Source organism: Bos indicus, chromosome 3, assembly GCF_029378745.1.
Source record: "Bos indicus isolate NIAB-ARS_2022 breed Sahiwal x Tharparkar chromosome 3, NIAB-ARS_B.indTharparkar_mat_pri_1.0, whole genome shotgun sequence".
Taxonomy (NCBI): domain Eukaryota; kingdom Metazoa; phylum Chordata; class Mammalia; order Artiodactyla; family Bovidae; genus Bos; species Bos indicus.
In genome coordinates this window covers 89,707,930-89,725,743 of record NC_091762.1, presented here as the reverse complement: position 1 = coordinate 89,725,743, position 17,814 = coordinate 89,707,930, and the positions used below count along the sequence as shown (strand labels likewise).

The 17,814-nt window shown below is 39.1% G+C and overlaps 1 protein-coding gene across 6 annotated transcripts in view; it reads right to left on the bottom strand.

Annotated features, from left to right (window-relative positions):
* FYB2 (FYN binding protein 2) overlaps positions 1 to 17,814 on the bottom strand; it is a 129,353-nt gene that overhangs the window by 6,920 nt on the left and 104,619 nt on the right. For 4 of the 6 annotated variants that reach the window (XM_019957384.2, XM_070786464.1, XM_070786463.1 and 1 more), the window contains 7 exons: positions 17,375 to 17,473; positions 14,949 to 14,977; positions 13,480 to 13,540; positions 6,272 to 6,355; positions 3,769 to 3,850; positions 181 to 337; positions 42 to 75 (listed from right to left, as the gene is read on the bottom strand). In XM_019957384.2, the coding sequence (XP_019812943.2) occupies positions 42 to 75; positions 181 to 337; positions 3,769 to 3,850; positions 6,272 to 6,355; positions 13,480 to 13,540; positions 14,949 to 14,977; positions 17,375 to 17,473 (546 nt within the window). Of the gene's footprint in view, positions 1 to 41; positions 76 to 180; positions 338 to 3,768; positions 3,851 to 6,271; positions 6,356 to 13,479; positions 13,541 to 14,948; positions 14,978 to 17,374; positions 17,474 to 17,814 lie in introns of those variants that run through there. The other 2 variants (XM_070786462.1, XR_011565872.1) reach the window with 2 other exon arrangements.

The following is a 17,814-nucleotide window of genomic DNA, read 5'->3' as shown; positions in this document are numbered from 1 at the left end:
TATTCAGAATTTGATTTATAGTATAAAGTCAAACCACTTACTTGAAATCTAGATGTTCAATTAGCACATATCCATCTATAGAAATAAAAATCACTATTACTAATCTGAAAGTTATAATGCTTTTGAGTTTTTTTCAAAAGCAGTGATTGAAATCTTACGGGCAATAACCTAGTAACTTACATTTGCCTTCAGAATTGCGGCATATCACTAGATTTTCTTCAGTGATATCAATGACATCTAGTTCTTCTCCAGGGGTTATTGGCAAGTCAGATATTCCATTTCTTGAATTATTGGAACACACCACTGCTGTGTTGATGACAGTAATCTCTTTGTCATACTGAAAGAAAAAATTAATAATCAGAATATGTTTGCATAGATTTATTTTTTCATTATAACATTAATGGAAGACATACTATGGTAACCTCAAAATAAACTCAAGAGGCCAGATATCTGTTAACTAATGTCTAAGGAAAAAGAAAATAGCAAGATATTTAGGGAAAGAAAGGTTATTTAAAGAAATAAAAGTACATTTATTTATTATCACAACCTTTACATTTGTTTGGTAAGATCATATTTTCAAAATGTTTTCATACCCATTATCGAATTGTAGTTAGAAGGAATTCTGGGAGGAGAAAAGGTGGTAACATTGGTGTAAATTAAGTATTGTGAATGGTATATTAATTGTTCTAGTAATGAAGCCAATCAGTAAACCCAGGAAAGGACAAGTTACAAAAAGAGGGAAACAGAAAACCTCTTTGTGTAGTGTAGGGCTTTAGAGTTTATAATGTTCCTATATATATTGCATTTCTAGATGGCACTCTTTCCACCCTTCCTCTCTAGTGGGCTCATGTATTCTTGCATACATGTATTAATAGCTGCAGCACACATATTTTAAAGAGGTAGGAATGGTGTGTGCTTCCCTGATAGCTCAGTTGGTAAAGAATCCGCCTGCAATGCAGGAGACCCCGGTTTGATTCCTGGGTCTGGAAGATACCCTGCAGAAGGGATAGGCTACCCACTGCAGTGTTCTTGGGCTTCCCTTGTGGCTCAGCTGGTAAAGAATCAGCCTCCAACGTGGGAGACCTGGGTTCAATCCCTGAGTTGGGAAGATCCCCTGGAGAAGGGAAAGGCTACCCAATCCAGTATTCTGGCCTGAAGAATTCCATGGACTAAGTCCATGGGGTTGCAAAGAGTCAGACACGACTGAGCGACTTTCACTTTAGGAATGGTGTTTGGGAGCAGGTCCCACTATCCTTTTGTGGTTGAAGACAAACACTTGTGGAACAACTGAGGGATTCGATTTCTGGCCTTAGGAGAGTTTGTTTGTTTGTTTTTCCTGTGTTATTAACTAGCCAACCTGTCCATGTACAGGTACACCACCTTTTAATGTATTGAAATCCACTTATTGGAAAAAGTTCTAGAATATGTAGCTTATACTTGCAGATGTCTACTTCACTAAATTAGGGTAGCCACACATCTTCCTTTACTCAGGATAGTCTCTGTTTATATTTAATGTCTCTAGTTATAAATACCTACAATGATTAATTGTGCCTCCTTCCCCTCAGAAATGTCCTGGATTTGGATGATGAATTATGATGGGTACCAAATGCGATCTAATCCACAAGACAGGTTTTTCTTTTGCCTAACAGAGTAATAGCTTCCTAACTGATCTTACCCTTCCCAGACCACTGTTCACAATGATTTCTTAAAATGCAAATCTGATTTCTTAAAATAAAATTCTAAAAACTCTTCATTCAAACACAGATTTCTTAGTTTGACATTTAGGGTCCTTTGCACAACATCATTCCCATCCCCCCCTCTTTCTTTTCCCTTCATTGAAGCTTCATCAAGCTATATGATAATTCTGAATGCACTGTGTACCTTCCATATTTCCATGCCACTGCGCTTGCTGTTTTCTCTGCCTGAAATGCTTTTTTTCTCTTAAGCACTATTCATGAAGGCTTTCATGACTGCCATGTATAATTTACTGTTTTAACTGCACTTTGTATGTACCCCATGATGACATTTAATCAACATATTGTCTCATAAAATAAAAACGGGAAGCAATTTTATCCATCCTTGCCCCCTCAATGCCTGACACAAATGAAGCACCCAATATTTTGGTTGGGTGTGATTTGAGATGAGTAAAAATTATTGAAACTGTATAGTTTTTTTTATGATATATCAAGGAGACTCACCACAGGTGATTAGGAAGAATGGACTCAAGAGAATGGGAATTTCTGCTGCCTATGAGAGCGTCAGAAATACAGTGGTGAATAAAAGCACTAGATGGAACATAGGGTCCTTTCAACAAGTAATTGTTACACACTCGTTTTTCAACTAATCAAAGAACATCATGGTTTGCAGTAAGTCATTTCATATTATAGATCTAGTAACCTAAATTAGCTTGGTTCAAGCAGAACGTATTAATGATTAAGAAGAATTTGTGTTTATTCCTAAGTTGAGTCCAAAAACATTTTTATACAGTATTAGGTCTCACTACATGGACATGATACATAATATAACCCCTGTCCTCCAGGAATTCAAAGTTTAACTGATGAACATGTATTGCAATAATGCTAATGTTTTGTGATAAGCTAGAGGTTTGCTCAGGTATAAAGTATTGTAGAGGAAGAGTTGGAGAAGGTGATGGCACCCCACTCCAGTACTCTTGCCTGGAAAATCCCATGGATGGAGGAGCCTGGTAGGCTGCAGTCCATGGGGTCACTAGGAGTCGGACACGACTGAGCGACTTCACTTTCACTTTTCACTTTCATGCACTGGAGAAGGAAATGGCAACCCACTCCAGTGTTCTTGTCTGGAGAATCCCAGGGACAGGGGAGCCTGGTGGGCTGCCGTCTCTGGGGTCACACAGAGTTGGACACGACTGGAGCGACTTAGCAGCAGCAGCAGAGGAAGAGTAATTTCTTTCATCAGCAAGTGTGAGTTCCTAGAGGAGATGCCTGAACTAGGTCATCACAGATTAACAGGTGCTAGTCAGATGGAGAAGCAGCAAGGGTACACTGGACAGTGGAACGGATCGCGTCAATGTCTAGAGGAAGGAAATAGCGGGACAAGGATGCGGTGGATGTTCACTCGAGAAACAGAGCGATGCACAATGTGTTGCCAAGGCACAAAGTGCAAGGTGGAAAATGGCGAGAAATAAAACCAGAAAGACGAAGGTCATGACATGAAGAGCTTTGTATAACTCTCTCTCAATCCAGTGTCTGGTACGTGGGAGGTGTTCAATATATGTTTCTTAATAATTCTCACTGTGACAGTACATGAAATCAAAAGGGAGGAGTGTGTGAACCTTGGAATTACAGAAAATGCTCCATGGACTCAGTGACAGAGTTGTTTAATCATTCAGTGTATCCACTTTTATGTTGGGAGCTAAGGGGGAACTTGAAAAAGACAAAAATCTGTCCTTTAAAAGGGACTCAAGCCTTTAGTTCAGACTACACACACACACACACACACACACACACACACACACACACACACACACTTTGGCTCAAGGAGTTAAGGAAGAGTAAATGACATTTGAACAGAGTCTTAAAGAACAACTTAGCAGTTTTTCCAGGCAGAGGAAATAGCATGTACAAAGGCATGATAATACAGAAATGTATGGGGAAAAATTAACCTATCACATGTTTAATCAAAGATCATGACAGTCCCAGAGAGACAGATGTGCACCACACTTAACAGAATTTAAAAAAATATTTTTTTACTTTCTCTGTTAATGTTTACCTTCAAAGAAGAACATACCTTGAATCTTTCTCTAAAAAGTCTTTCTTCTCTTTTCATCCTGTCCTTTTGTAAATTTTGCTTCTTGGTTTTGAAGAAACTCCTAGAAGATGGCAAGAAAGGTGCAGGTAGGGTTAAGTGTTACTATATATAAAAATCTCTTTAAGCTTCCAAAGCTATAAACTCATTCCACTCCAGGATAAATTCAGGTATAATTCTGTGTATAATTTTATACCATCTTATTGTTGCCTCTTCTTTCTCAAATCCATCTGTATACCTGCCTCCAGAGTCATCTTTCTAAAATTTAATTGATCATATCACTCTCCTTCTTAAAGCCTTCCTGTCTGTCTCTGCTGCCTCTTCTGTAAGATAAAGTCAGGTCCCATTGTGTTGTACACAGGGTATTTTATAATCCGGCCCAACCCCCCTTTGCAGCTGTCCTTTTGCATATAACATTCAAAGTCTACATGGAACATCCTAGAAGGTGGGCTGTCATTTCCATGCCTTTATACCAGGAAACTGCCCTCAAACTTCTCAGAACTGGCCATCATCCTGATTAATAAAGGGATAAAAAAAGGGTTGCAGTAAAATTACACTAAAAAAGTAATCCTTACTTATTGGTAGAGTAAGTTATGGAAAAAAATCATTTGAAAAGGAACAAAGAATGCATAGAAATGGATACATCAATATACAGGAATAATGTTAAACTCAGTATTGCATTTTCAAATTACTCAGTTGAAGAAAACAACTATAATATCAGTTTGTTGTAAGAAATGAAGCACTTGAAGATTGTTTCCTAAAATGGTTTATGTATAGTCATTAAAATAGTGGGTTTCCCCAGTGGCTCAGAGGGTAAAGAATCCACCTGCAGTGCAGGAGACATAGGGTATGTGGGTTCGATCCCTGGGTCAGGAAGATCCCCTGGAGTAGGAAATGGCAACCCACTCTAGCATTCTTGCCTGGAGAACCCCATGGACTGAGGAAAGCTTGTTTTTGGCAGGAGATGGGGAAAGTAAACAATTTCACTGATATTTCATTTCTTGGAATTTTGTTTTGCTGTGCTATGCAAAATTAAAAGATGCTTGCTCCTTGGAAGAAAAGCAATGACAGACCTAGACAGCGTATTAAAAAGCAGAGACATCACTTTGCAACAAAGGTCCATATAGTCAAAGCTATGGTTTTTCCAGTAGTGGTGTACAGATGTGAGAGTTGGACCATAACGAAGGCCAAGCACTGATGAATCAGTGGTTTCAAAGTGTGGTGCTGGAGATGATGGTTAAGAGTCCCCTTGGACAGCAAGGGGATCAAACCACTAAATCCTAAAGGAAATCAACCCTGAATATTCATTGGAAGGACTGATGCTGAAGCTGAAGCTCCAATACTTTGGCCACCTGATGTGAAGAGCAGACTTATTGGAAGAGACCCTGATGCTCGGAAGGACTGAGGGCAGGAGGAGAAGTGGATGACAGAGGATGAGATGGTTGGACAGCATCACTGACTCAATGGGCATGAGTTTCAGCAAACTCTGGGGAATGGTGAAGGATGGAGAGGCCTGGTGTGCTGCAGTCCATGGTGTTGCAACAAGTTGGACATGATTGAGTGACTGAACAATAAAATGCAAAAGTAGAAGTGTGATGTTTAAGGTAGAAAGATGCTTTTGTAGTCTTGAATACATATTTCCAACTTGGGAAAAGTAAATTACATCAAGTCTAAACTTAAAAACTTAGAGAAGGGCCATCCTCACCCTATGCCATCCTCTGAGTTTAAATTTGGTATAGATTGATGTCTGATTTCTTCTGGGGTGCCCCTCTAGGACTTTTCTAGACAGATTTCCCAGAGCAGACAGACCATACAGTGTTTTCAGCCCAGTGACTGTTTAGACAAGGATTTCCCCAAGACATTAGTTAAAGTGCCTCAGCTCCTGCCCTAGATCCCAGCAACTGAGAAGACTGAAGCACAGAGCAGTAAGTCACCATCAGGGATAGTAAAAAACATCACCTCCCCCCACAGCCACCTAGGAGTTTGAATCACATGAATAAAGGATAGATCTTGAGTCAATAAAACATTGTTTTATTTCTAACACTAATGTAGTGATCACTAGAATTATATTGTATCAATACGTTAGGGAAATCAGCCTTGCTATATGATACCCAGCTTCTCTTCTCAAGGCATCATTCAAGTTCTAAATGGTATATTATTTAAGTTCATTCTTACAGGGAAAAGGTTCCTACAGCCTAGAGGAAGACGGGAAATTTTTCATCCTTTGATAAAAAATGATGGCTAGAATTCTTTTCTTGCTCCCTATCTACCAAAAGCAGGAATGATAAATGTGTGTGACACTCACATTTTCATATTCTCTTTCTCTTTTAATCCTCTCTGTTGTACTGTAATATAGATGTTAATATTTTCATTCAGTAGATGAGGATCCAAATATCAAATTTAATAACCTGACAAGATCACACAGCCAGTAAGACGTGTAAACTGCAACAGAAAAGCTGTGGTGTGAGTGCGCTTGTGTGCTTACCTTTCCGATTCTTTAGCACCTTTTTTCTTTTTTTCTTTCAATGTCAAAAACTTCAGCTTCCAAGACTTTCCTTTAAGTTCATCACTAAGAAGAAAAATATTTTGTGCAAGTAAATTAAGACTGAACTAAAGTCTTCATGGAACCATCAATACTTTTGGGGCAATTGCATTTTACCAAAAAATTAGAAAGTCATCTAGAAGTATGTTTTGATAATCTCTGGCAAGGCCAGAGAGTAAATATCTTATGCTTTGCAAGCCATGCTATCTATCATAACAATTGACATTGCTGTTGTTACTGTATTCACAAAAACAAGTGGTGGCCATATCTGGCTCCCAGATATGCTAACGTCTGATCTGTGGCAATCCAAATTTGAAACCAGAATCTGAAAAATAATAGATATACCATATTGCTTTGCTATACACCCAAAACTAACACATTGTGAATCAACTGTACTCCAATATAAAATTAAAATAAAAATTAAAAAAAAGGCAAATTTGAAGCCAGAAGCAAGAGATCAACTTGTTTATAATCATACTTTCTCTTCTTTCTGAGCCTTAGTTTCTTCACCTATAGAACATGAATGATAAAATGGACCCTCACTGTGAGACAGGAAAGGATGTGTTTAGCAGAAAAGGATGCAAAGAGTGGAGAGTGTGTTACAGAAGAAACTATTTTTGAACACCTGTGTGTCAAGTCTTACGCTTGGCACTTTACATATCTTAACTAATGTGTTTTTTACAGGAAGCACTGCAACAATCAGTGTTTCATAACGTTTTACAAAGTGGGAAATAGATGATCTTCGTAACTTATCATGGTCACAGAAACAGTACTTTGAACCTAGTGGCTTTGTATCCAAGTGTGCTTGACAACGAAGTCTACAGTCTTTGATCATGCCTGCTGCTTCAAAATGTTTCTTCACTTGTTCAGTTCAGTCACTCAGTCGTGTCCGACTCTTTGGGACCCCATGGACTGTAGCACGCCAGGCCTCTCTGTCCATCACCAACTTCTGGAATTTACCCAAACTCATGTCCATTGAGTCAGTGATGCCATCCAACCATCTCATCCTCTGTCATCCCTTACTTCTCCTGCCTTCAATCTTTCCCAGCATCAGGGTCTTTTCAAATGAGTCAGCTCTTCGCATCAGGTGGCCAAAGTACTGGAGTTTCAGCTTCAACATCAGTCCTTCCAATGAATACTCATGACTGATTTCCTTCAGGATGGGCTGGTTGGATCTCCTTGCTGTCCAAGGGACTCTCAAGAGTCTTCTCCAACACCACAGTTCAAAAGCATCAATTCTTTGGCACTCACCTTTCTTTATAGTCCAACTCTCACATCCATACATGACTACTGGAAGAACCATAGCCTTGACTAAACGGACCTTTGTTGGAAAAGTACTATTTCTGCTTTTTAATATGCTTTCTAGGTTGGTCATAACTTTCCTGCCAAGAAGTAAGCATATTTTAATTTCATGGCTGTAATCACTATCTGCAGTGATTTTGGAGGCCAAAACAATAAAGTCTGCCACTGTTTCCCCATCTGTATGCCACGAAGTGATAGGACTGGATGACATGATCTTAGTTTTCTGAACGTTGATCTTTAAGCCAACGTTCTCACGTTCGTCTTTCACCTTCATCAGGAGGTTCTTTAGTTCTTCTTCACTTTCTGCTATAAGGGTGGTGTCATCTGCATCTGTGAGGTTATTGATATTTCTCCCGGCAATCTTGATCCCAGCTTGTGCTTCATCCAGCCCAGCATTTCTCATGATGTACTCTGCATATAAGTTAAATAAGCAGGGTGACAATATATAGCCTTGACATACTCCTTTTCCTATTTGGAACCAGTCTGTTGTTCCATGTCGAGTTCTCACTGTTGCTTCCTGACCTGCATACAGATTTCTCAAGAGGCAGGTCAGGGGGTCTGATATTCCCATCTCCTTCAGAATTTTCCACAGTTTATTGTGATCCACACAGTCATAGTCTTTGGTGTAGTCAATAAAGCAGAAACAGATGTTTTTCTGAAACTTGCTTTTTCAATGATCCAGCAGATGTTGGCAATTTATATGTTCATCATTGATGTGAGCAAAACTAACCCTTCCTCTGTCAACCATTTGTATGTATGTGGTGTCTGCACATCAGAACACAGTAATTCTTCACTGGGTAAATTAGAACTACAAGGATACTATATCAGAGGAATTTTAAAAGTTCTTAGTGACACTGTGTCACCATTCCCTTCAGATTATGGTCCAGGTGTCTAACAGAATATCAAGGATGCAGCATCTAACCAGCATTAAAGATGCAGCCTAGGAATATGAGATTAACAGATATAGACTACTATACATAAAACAGATAAGCAACAAGGATATACTGTATAGCATAGGAAATTATATTCCGTATAATACCCTGCAATGGGACATAATCAGAAAAAAATAAACTGGATCACTGTGCTATACACTTGAAACTAACACAATATTGTAGTCAACTAGAGTTCAATAAAATAGAAAGACGCATCTTAGCCAAGGCTTTCAAGAACTTGCTTAGGGATCTTGTATAAAAGGTTTTCCAGGACTTGCCTAGGGATCTCCCATCACTCTTTGCTCAACGTTCATTGCCTTTGGAGTCTATAACAAGGAGCTCAGCAATTACTTTTCTACCTGTCTAATGTTCACTCATTTATCTCTCCATTTTAGGTTCACAAAAGATGGGATCCAGACAAGAATTCCAGATGTATCTACTACAAACTTATCACAATGCTAGGCAAAGAGGAAGTGTTCAGTGAGAATTCATGCATGGACTTGTTAGGAAGGAGCTATAGCTATGTGAGAGAAGGCAATGGCACCCCACTCCAGTACTCTTGCCTGGAAAATCCCATGGATGGAGGAGCCTGGTAGGCTGCAGTCCATGGGGTCGCTAAGAGTCAGACATGACTAGGCAACTTAACTTTCACTTTTCACTTCCATGCATTGGAGAAGGAAATGGCAACCCACTCCAGTGTTCTTGCCTGGAGAATCCCAGGGACGGGGGAGCCTGGTGGGCTGCCGTCTACGGGGTCGCACAGAGTCGGACACGGCTGAAGCGACTTAGCAGCAGCAGCAGCAGCCAGTGTTCTTGCCTGGAGAACCCCAGGGACGGCGGAGCCTGGTGGGCTGCCGTCTATGGGGTCGCACAGTCGGACATGACTGAAGCGACTTAGCAGCAGCAGCAGCATAGCTATGTAGGCAGGGAATAGGCAAAGCAAATGCCTACTGAACAGCTTATTTTCTTTACTGATTATAAAGCACTGTATCCTGAGTATTTAAAAAAATGGAAGCAGAACTGTAAGAGAGACAAATTAAACATAATCTGACCTCTCAAAGGTCCAAATTTCCTTCTAAACATTTTCTAAGCACTTTTAGAAGCTGAATTGTGATCAAAACTGTATATATAATTTTGCATTCTGCTATTTTTCAATTATAGTGAAAGCATTTACCCATGTCACTGGAAACTATTTTACATACACTTAAGTGGTCATGTTGCCTAATATTCCTAGTGAATTTGGGTTCTATTAAACATTTCTTTTTATGTACAGCCCTGAGATAGACATTTTATATATAATTTTAATGTTTCCTTTATTTTTTACTAGAGCTAATTGCTTGTAGCAGAATTACAGAAAGGGTTTGGGCATTGTAGATACATAGTACCATATTGTTCTTTTGGAAAAGTCATAACACTTTTTACCGCTGCTAGCCATGTGACCATTATGGTCAACTCTGCCTCTCTGCAACTTGTTTTAGCTTTTATAGGGATCTAGTTAGAGAGCTTAATGAATTTGACAGGACAAGGATAGCTTTTTTGTCATATCATAGGTTAAGAAACTAAGATTCAGAGAAGACGACATGCCATAGGCCCCACTAGTACCAGATTGCAGAAGCTGTTCCAGTGTCCTTTTTAAGATCCCCCCTTCTTCCTTTCCTTGGTGACTCTTTAGGAGAAATTCTAATGAACAAAAGGAGATGAAAAGCAGAGGTCTGGATTATCTAGCAACAATTTAATCCAGAGTTGTTTAGGCATCTCTTCAACCTAACACCTACCAGGACATGACATCCAAACTATCCATGCTTACAAGAACTCAGGTATCACCTTCCATCTCCCTTCTCATCCCAAATTGTGCTCTTTTCCATTAGTGTTCCATCTGCTACAAATGTCTTTAATAATTGATTCATTGAGGCCATACTACAGAAGATATGCTCCATCACATGAAATAGAAATTGGTCACGTTTTCGATAGGCTTAAGTGACTTGGTAAGTATCATTTAATCATAAAATATCTTCATTTTTATCACCATCTCAGAACACATTTTGATCACTTTTTCATCTGAGCAACTTTAATAATATTCTAATAAATATTTTGCATCCAACCTTCCCTCCAAAGCTTTCTGCAGAAGGGTCTAGGTCGAGTTACTCTTCCTAAAGTGTGACTCTAATTATTTTGTCCTCTTGCCCATAGTTCTGGACTCCCTTATTCAGCAGAGAAAGTGTTAGTCACTCAGTCGTGTCTGACTCCTTGTGAACCCATGGACTCCAACCCACCAGACTCCTCTGTCCATGGAATTCTCTAGGCAAGAATACTGGGGTGAGTTGCCATGCCCTCCTTCAGGGGATCTTCCCAATCCAGGGATTAAACCAGTGTCTCTTGCAGCAGGAGGATTCTTTACCCACTGAGCCACGTGGGAAGCCCTATTTGGCAGTTGGGCAAAAGAATTTTCTATAAATAGGGCTCTCCCAATACAGAACTACTAGGTCCTGGATAAAAGTTGTTTGTGTTTGTTTGTTTTTAACAAATTGCTATGCTTTGCCCTTGTAGTAAGTCCTGCATACTATATTCTAATAACCCCCAGCAAACAAATTGAAACTAGACAGGGCCGTAAGCAATATGCAAGCACAGAAGACAAGTCTGTCCTGAGGAAAGTGCTGTCAGCACCATGATATTTCAGAAGATTAAACTTTACGTCAAGGGCAAGGTAGGAGTTAAGACAGGTCATTATATTAGATTTTTTTAAAAGCCAATTCAGCTATATGTATACAAGACACAGTGAACAAGAATATGGAAATCAGAAAAAAGATTAAAAATGTATACTAGGGAGATACTAACTAATAGAAAGATCAAGATAAAGATCATGAAAGATCAAGATAAAGTATCACTAGGAAATTAGCTTAGTGCTTCAGTGAAGAGAATGGATTGGGAGCCCAGTTGCCAGGGTTTGAATCCTTATTGGCTACATGAGCTTGGGCAAATAACCTAACCTCTGTGTCTCTGCCTCTTTTTTTTTTTTGGTAAGGATGGACTTCTGTTTTTTGTTGAAAGTCTTGAGGACTACAAATTATATGCTGAAAACAGATCACTATGTAGAAATGTAATGACTACATTTTGCTTGTGTATAAAAGCTTTACCAAAGTCATTCCTTTAATAATTTCACCCCATTCACAATGGTATCAGTTATAAAGTGCTCTTCATAAGGTTATTATACCTCTATTTCAAACCATATTACGTGTTATTCCCTCAGTATAAACTTTTAAACACCAAATTCTTGGCTCATAAGAACGGCCCCTGTGAAAGGGCGATTCCCACTCGGTCTGTGGTGGCGTTATTCCAAGTTTGTTTCTTTCACCAATCAAAAAAGCTTTCAAAATGTTCACTTTTAATATGAAGTCTTTCCACCAAAAAGTGTGGCCACATTTTGTTTTCTTACAACTCCAATTTTATATTCCAGCGCTCTCCTCCATCTCCTGCCAAGTTAACATTTCCTGCTCATGACACCAGTTTCCTGATCATGTGCCGCATGGTCCAGTGAAGCTTCCCAAACACACGTTTTCTGTGTACACAGCTGCCCTCCTCTCTCCCACAGCAAATCATCCTCACTTCCCTCTCTCAATCCCCAGTCTCCAACTGACAAAATGTTTCCTATCCTTGCTTGCTTCAGCTTGGCACAGGCTTTCTGGATCCCCTAAAAATGGAAATGTCTGCCTATTTTGACCATAAAACATTTTGCAAATTTTTTGAAAGCAGGTCTTTCTTCATTAACCAATTTAACAAACTATCTTTTGGTATGAGGCCACATGATACATTGGATTAGAAAGCCCACACCCCACCTCAGGAAGTTTCCATGTAGAGGAGGAGACAGGGAAGAAATAAGACCAATACAACTGTGAAAAGAATGTTCTGATAAAAAGGGGTACATAACCCAAAATAGGTAACCCAAAAGCTCTCTGAGCTTTTGCTTCCTGGGGAAAGCAAAATTTGAATTCAGGTTTAAATAATAAAGGATAAAGTACTTAGCCTAGCAAAAAGCATGGCAAAGTGTGTTATGGGCAGAACAATTCTTTTGTTCTTAAGTTCTAACCTTGGAAAGCCTTTTCCCAGATATCTACCCTAAAATGACTATCAGCCTCCTCCCAACACACATAGCATATGCCCAGTCTCTTTCAGAATATCCAAAGCAATCAGATTCCCATGTTTAATGATCCACCATTTATCTATCTATCTCTCCAATCAGAAAGGAATAGGAATTATAACTGTGTGTTCACTGCATTATACCCAACACTTAGCACAGTGCCTGGCATATAGTACCTGCCCAGTAAGTATTTGTTGGATGAACTGAAGAGGTTGGGGCAAATATGAAAGTTTAGACATGCTGGATACTACAGTATGGATGGAACACAGGAATAATGGGTGAGTGGCAAGTATAGTTGAGGCTGAGAGTTTGCCAGGGCTGTATCAATAATGAATTTTATGTCTTCTTAAGCAGTTTGGATTTCATTCTGCCATTGCAGTAATCCAGCTGAGAAACAATAGGTGCCTGCATGTGGCTAGTAGTGAGGATAGGAAGCAGGAACACTTTGATAGATTTGAGTTATTTAGGCTTTGAGAATGTTGATTCTGCCAGGTGGTGCTTGCCGTCCTCCATAGGAGGTTATTAAGTAAGTGTTGTATTGAAATGAGTTTCAAGTCTATAGATTCAAAGGTATGAAAGAAAGCTCCAGTGAGTTTTGAAACACCTACCACTGTTAGGTCATCTGTATTATTCATTGTTCCCCCTTCCTAGTGGAAGCAATATATTACAACCTGACTTTTCACCCAAGGATCTAAAGAGATGGTCCTCTGACCATAGTTAACAAAACATGAGGAAATGGGTTAAACACCAGCAGAGATGACCAATGCAGTGAATTGACTTACTTTGGCTGTTTTCCATTTATGGCCACATCATCGTAGATAATAACTTCCTGAGACCTAAGTTCTAGCATCAAGATAGGATAAAAATAGTCTGTTATTTGATATGGTTTATATAATCCCTGACTTTCCAAATTACACACAATTATTTAATTATCCACATGTATCTCTGAGCCTGTTTTATCAAAATCTGATCATAGACTATAGATAGGCTTAAAGGATCAAGGAACAAAAAAAGAATCCATTTGGGAAAAATTCAACTGAGGATTAAAAAAGAGATGCCCTGGTATCTGAAACACATGCATAAATATTTATATCAATTTGATTTCGTGAAACTTTCTAAAAAATATGAGTTGCTGAAGGGATCATTTTAGACTGGGTTCCCATCAACCTGGAACTGGACAAAGATGTTACACTGCTAGAACAAGAGAGGGCTGAATTTCAAGGGGAAAATACCAACTTAATAGACATTAATGCTGATTTTTCCTCCATGATTTTTATTTCAAACCATTGACAACTGCTTCTTTATAATAATCTTGTGTAAAATTGAATCTAACTTAGTACATAATCATAATTAGACATTTTCAGTTTAGGATATTCACATTCCTTGGTGCTCTGCATAGAACTCCATAACGTTCCAGTGACTCACCACTGGAACTAGTTAGAAACCTTTTGGCGTAATTATTCACAATTCATGTTCAGTTATTCATAAATTTGGAGGGAGGTAAAATGCATGCCTGTTCTAAGTAGACTTAAATGGACCAAGGATGATTTTAGGAGATGTAATTATACCAGATTTATATAATTGTTATTTAGTGTAGCCAACTCACATTTGTGGAATATAAAATACACTCTAATTGCCAAGTCAGAGTAAAATCAAAGTAGCCACTGTCACTAGAGCCCATAAACTGAAGCTAACAAACAACAAAACACACGGCCCTCCCTCACTGACACAGTCAGCCTACAGAACGCGATGGAGAGCGAGCACTCTGTATGTCAGGCACTGTGCTAATGTGTGCACCATCGCTTTTACAGCAAAGCAGACAGTATTCTAGTGACTCACCCTGGATTCAATTAGTATGTATACTGGAAAGTGTTCATGGTCAAATTACTGTGTCTTAATTCGGGTGAGCTGACTGTGGTAAAATGTAAAACACACACACGTTGTGTATTCAGAGACTTGAGTACAAATCCTAGGTCACTAAAATATGGATGTTAGTCCGAGAGTCTTCCTACAAAGGGACAATGCATCTATTTCTTAGATATTAAGGGGTGCCTGGTCTATAGGAGGCACTTGAGCAATGTCACTCATCTTCCCCAAAGTAAGTAATACTATGATGTAAAATATCTTCCTTGATTTTAATGTATCAATTTTTCATTACATATGGAATTCAGGGAGGATTACTACTTCTTTCTTAGACTGAAAATGTCAGTGCTGAGTAATTTTGTTCCAGCAATAAGTGAATGTCACTTACTTAAATCAGGCAGCGAAAGGGAAAATGCCCTGTTAATTGACAAAAGACACAAAGGGTTAAGGAAAAAGCCATATTCAGAAATGCTGATTGATAACATCTCAAACAACATAGCGATGACTAGGTTTCTTGATTTGGATGCTTTTGGGGGGAAAAAAATGGCAATATGAAGCAAGCTTCCCTACAGCTTTATTCTGATCACCTCTCCCCTTCCTGTAAATGAGCTTATTTATCCCCAGTGACCATCCTTACCCACTTACCTAATGGGACAGTCTCAGGCTCTCCCACAGCTCTTCTCTGTCCACAGGATCCTATTTCTCCTTTCTAACCTTCCAGGGTGCCAATCAGATATATCCAGCGTGTGGGACACAAGGTGAGAGAGATGACCCTCTGGAGACGCTGGACCCTGACTATGTACAGATGTAACCAGAGAGGTGACTTAAGCAGAGAATGCCAGGCCAGATGGAAGATGGTAAACGTGCCAAGTAGGAGAGGACACTTGGCTAAGTAGATTGTCCGGTTTTCGTCAAATCTCATAGTTACAGAGATCACATGGAAAGAGTATGATGTGGTAGAAAAAAAATTCATGTGTTTTAAGCAGTTAATTTAAGCTCAGTCCTATAGGCCTGGGGACAAAAGGTAAATAAAGTTCTGTGTTATCTTGGTATGTCTCCATGGCAATAATTGAAAAATTAAGGTAAAGAGGCAAATTTTGGCAAAATTTAAGGGGAAAAATCTTTTCAGACCTTACTAAAATGGCAGATTTTCCCCTGAATGTAGTGAATTTATAGAGGTGTGCAGACACAGAGATTTGGCCTCTTAGGAATAGCTGCAGAGAAGCTTGTGTAGTGGGTTGTACAAGGTCATATGGACCCTTCTTACCCTGAGATTCTCTGACTGTAAGGAAAAGGATTTCTTGTAATAGATCTTACAAGATTTGCACAGGATGTTTTGGAAACACAGAAGAGAAACCAGTAATACAGGTTTGGGATTCACGGAATGCATCGTAGAAGGGATAATATTTAACCAAATTTTAAGAGAAGGCTAGAACTCTGATAATCAAAGGAAGAGAGAGAAGTGCAGATGCATTTCAGACCTATGGATGTCATGGTTGAAAGCAAGGAGGCATGAAATAGCACGGTGTACACAGGCTGTGTGTTATGGGGCGAAGCCGAGAGTAAATCTGAGTAAGATGGAGCTGGACAAATAGGAAGGGGACTGCCATATAGTATTTACTTGCAATGAAAAAGAATTGGATATTTGTTCTAAAAGTCATGAACAGTCACTGAATAGTTCTAAGGAAAAGGAAATCACATTTACATGTAAAAAACATCAGCATTCTCACCTGGATTAAAATTTTAAGGGGCTGCAGCCACCATGCTAATAATTTTTGTTGAAACATCTAACCTGCTAAGGTCAAGCCCTTAAGGGTCTCACTGGCCACTAGAACTAGACTCTGTCTTCCGTGTCTAGGACTGCAATTTGTAAACCTCATATACTGTATAAATCTCTTGGTAGATCTAGATCCAACATACAGTTAGACTTAAATTCATGTTACTTTAAGGTTTTACAATTGAAAAGAACTTCAAGATAATTTCGATGTCAACATATGTAGTGACCTGGGGCAAACTATTTTACCATCCCCTGCCCTCATAAAATACAGATCTATGTCTGTGTTTCTCTCCCTCCCTCTCTGAAGTGCCTTCAGAGACCACGCAATCTCCTATTATAAGCTAAAAGAAATGTGGTCCCTATGGATGCAAAATGGAAGTGACTTGCCCATAGTTGCACACTGAATAAATGGAAGAGCTGAAACTAGAATCCGGAATCAAGGAGTCAAGTCACTCCTACACATGAATTGTAACCTTCCCAATTCCCATCAGTAACTAGCTAGGGTGAACTTGGAGGGTCCCTTCCAGAGCTAAGACTGAGATACATGGACCATTCAGCTGAAAAGTTCATCTCCCCTCTCCACACACTACCTCTCTCAAGAGAGGCAAATTAGAATATGGAAGTGTAGACAAAAACCACTGGAGCCTGTAGGACTGAGAAAGCATAAAAGAATGTAATTGATAACGTAATGCTCAGTAGTAACAACAGGAATATATGCCAAGGATGATGAGGAACTTGAGTTCATCCAAGGATGAGTCCAGGAACTTCCTGGACTTTTTAAGACTTTCCCTCTACCTTTGTTCACAGTCTTCCCTTGTCAATTTTTTCAAAAAGGACATTGTCACTTTCTCACTAGCATGTGTGTGTGTGAGGCACTCAATACTGGCGAGGAGGAGGTAGGTGATAACCAGGGCTTTGGTTTTAGCTTCTGGTACCCCTTTCACTAGAAGAACAGGATGGAGACTATCAGCTGTGTAACTACCAGGGTGGCATTGCTAATCCTCTCCTAGAAAGAGAAATAAAAAGGGACTTTTTACCTTATATTTTCTTTTGAATTGATTTTGTTCACTTTAAGTCTATCCTTTTCTTTCTTGAAGAACCTCTGCAGTCTTTTAAGTGATGCTTTTCCATCTGAACTAAGAGGAATCAGAGAATATAAATAACACATAAACATATAACATAAACATATTTACAACATAAATACTGTTTGAGAGAGTACTGGGGATGGGAAGCTGCTGTAGTAAAAAAGATCAGAGATTTCAGTCTCATTACTATTAAAACACACCCACTTAAGGAAGAGCAGGAAATACCTTGTCAACCCCTATGTTCTTCTTTTAGATTCTGATAGGAATTAGCACATACCAGCTATGAAGGAAATTATTATATTTCAATACAAACTTTCACCTACTCCAAATGGTCTTTATTTTACAGAGTTTATGGAGCAAAGTCTTCCTTTTAGAGACCATGACTCAAAAAC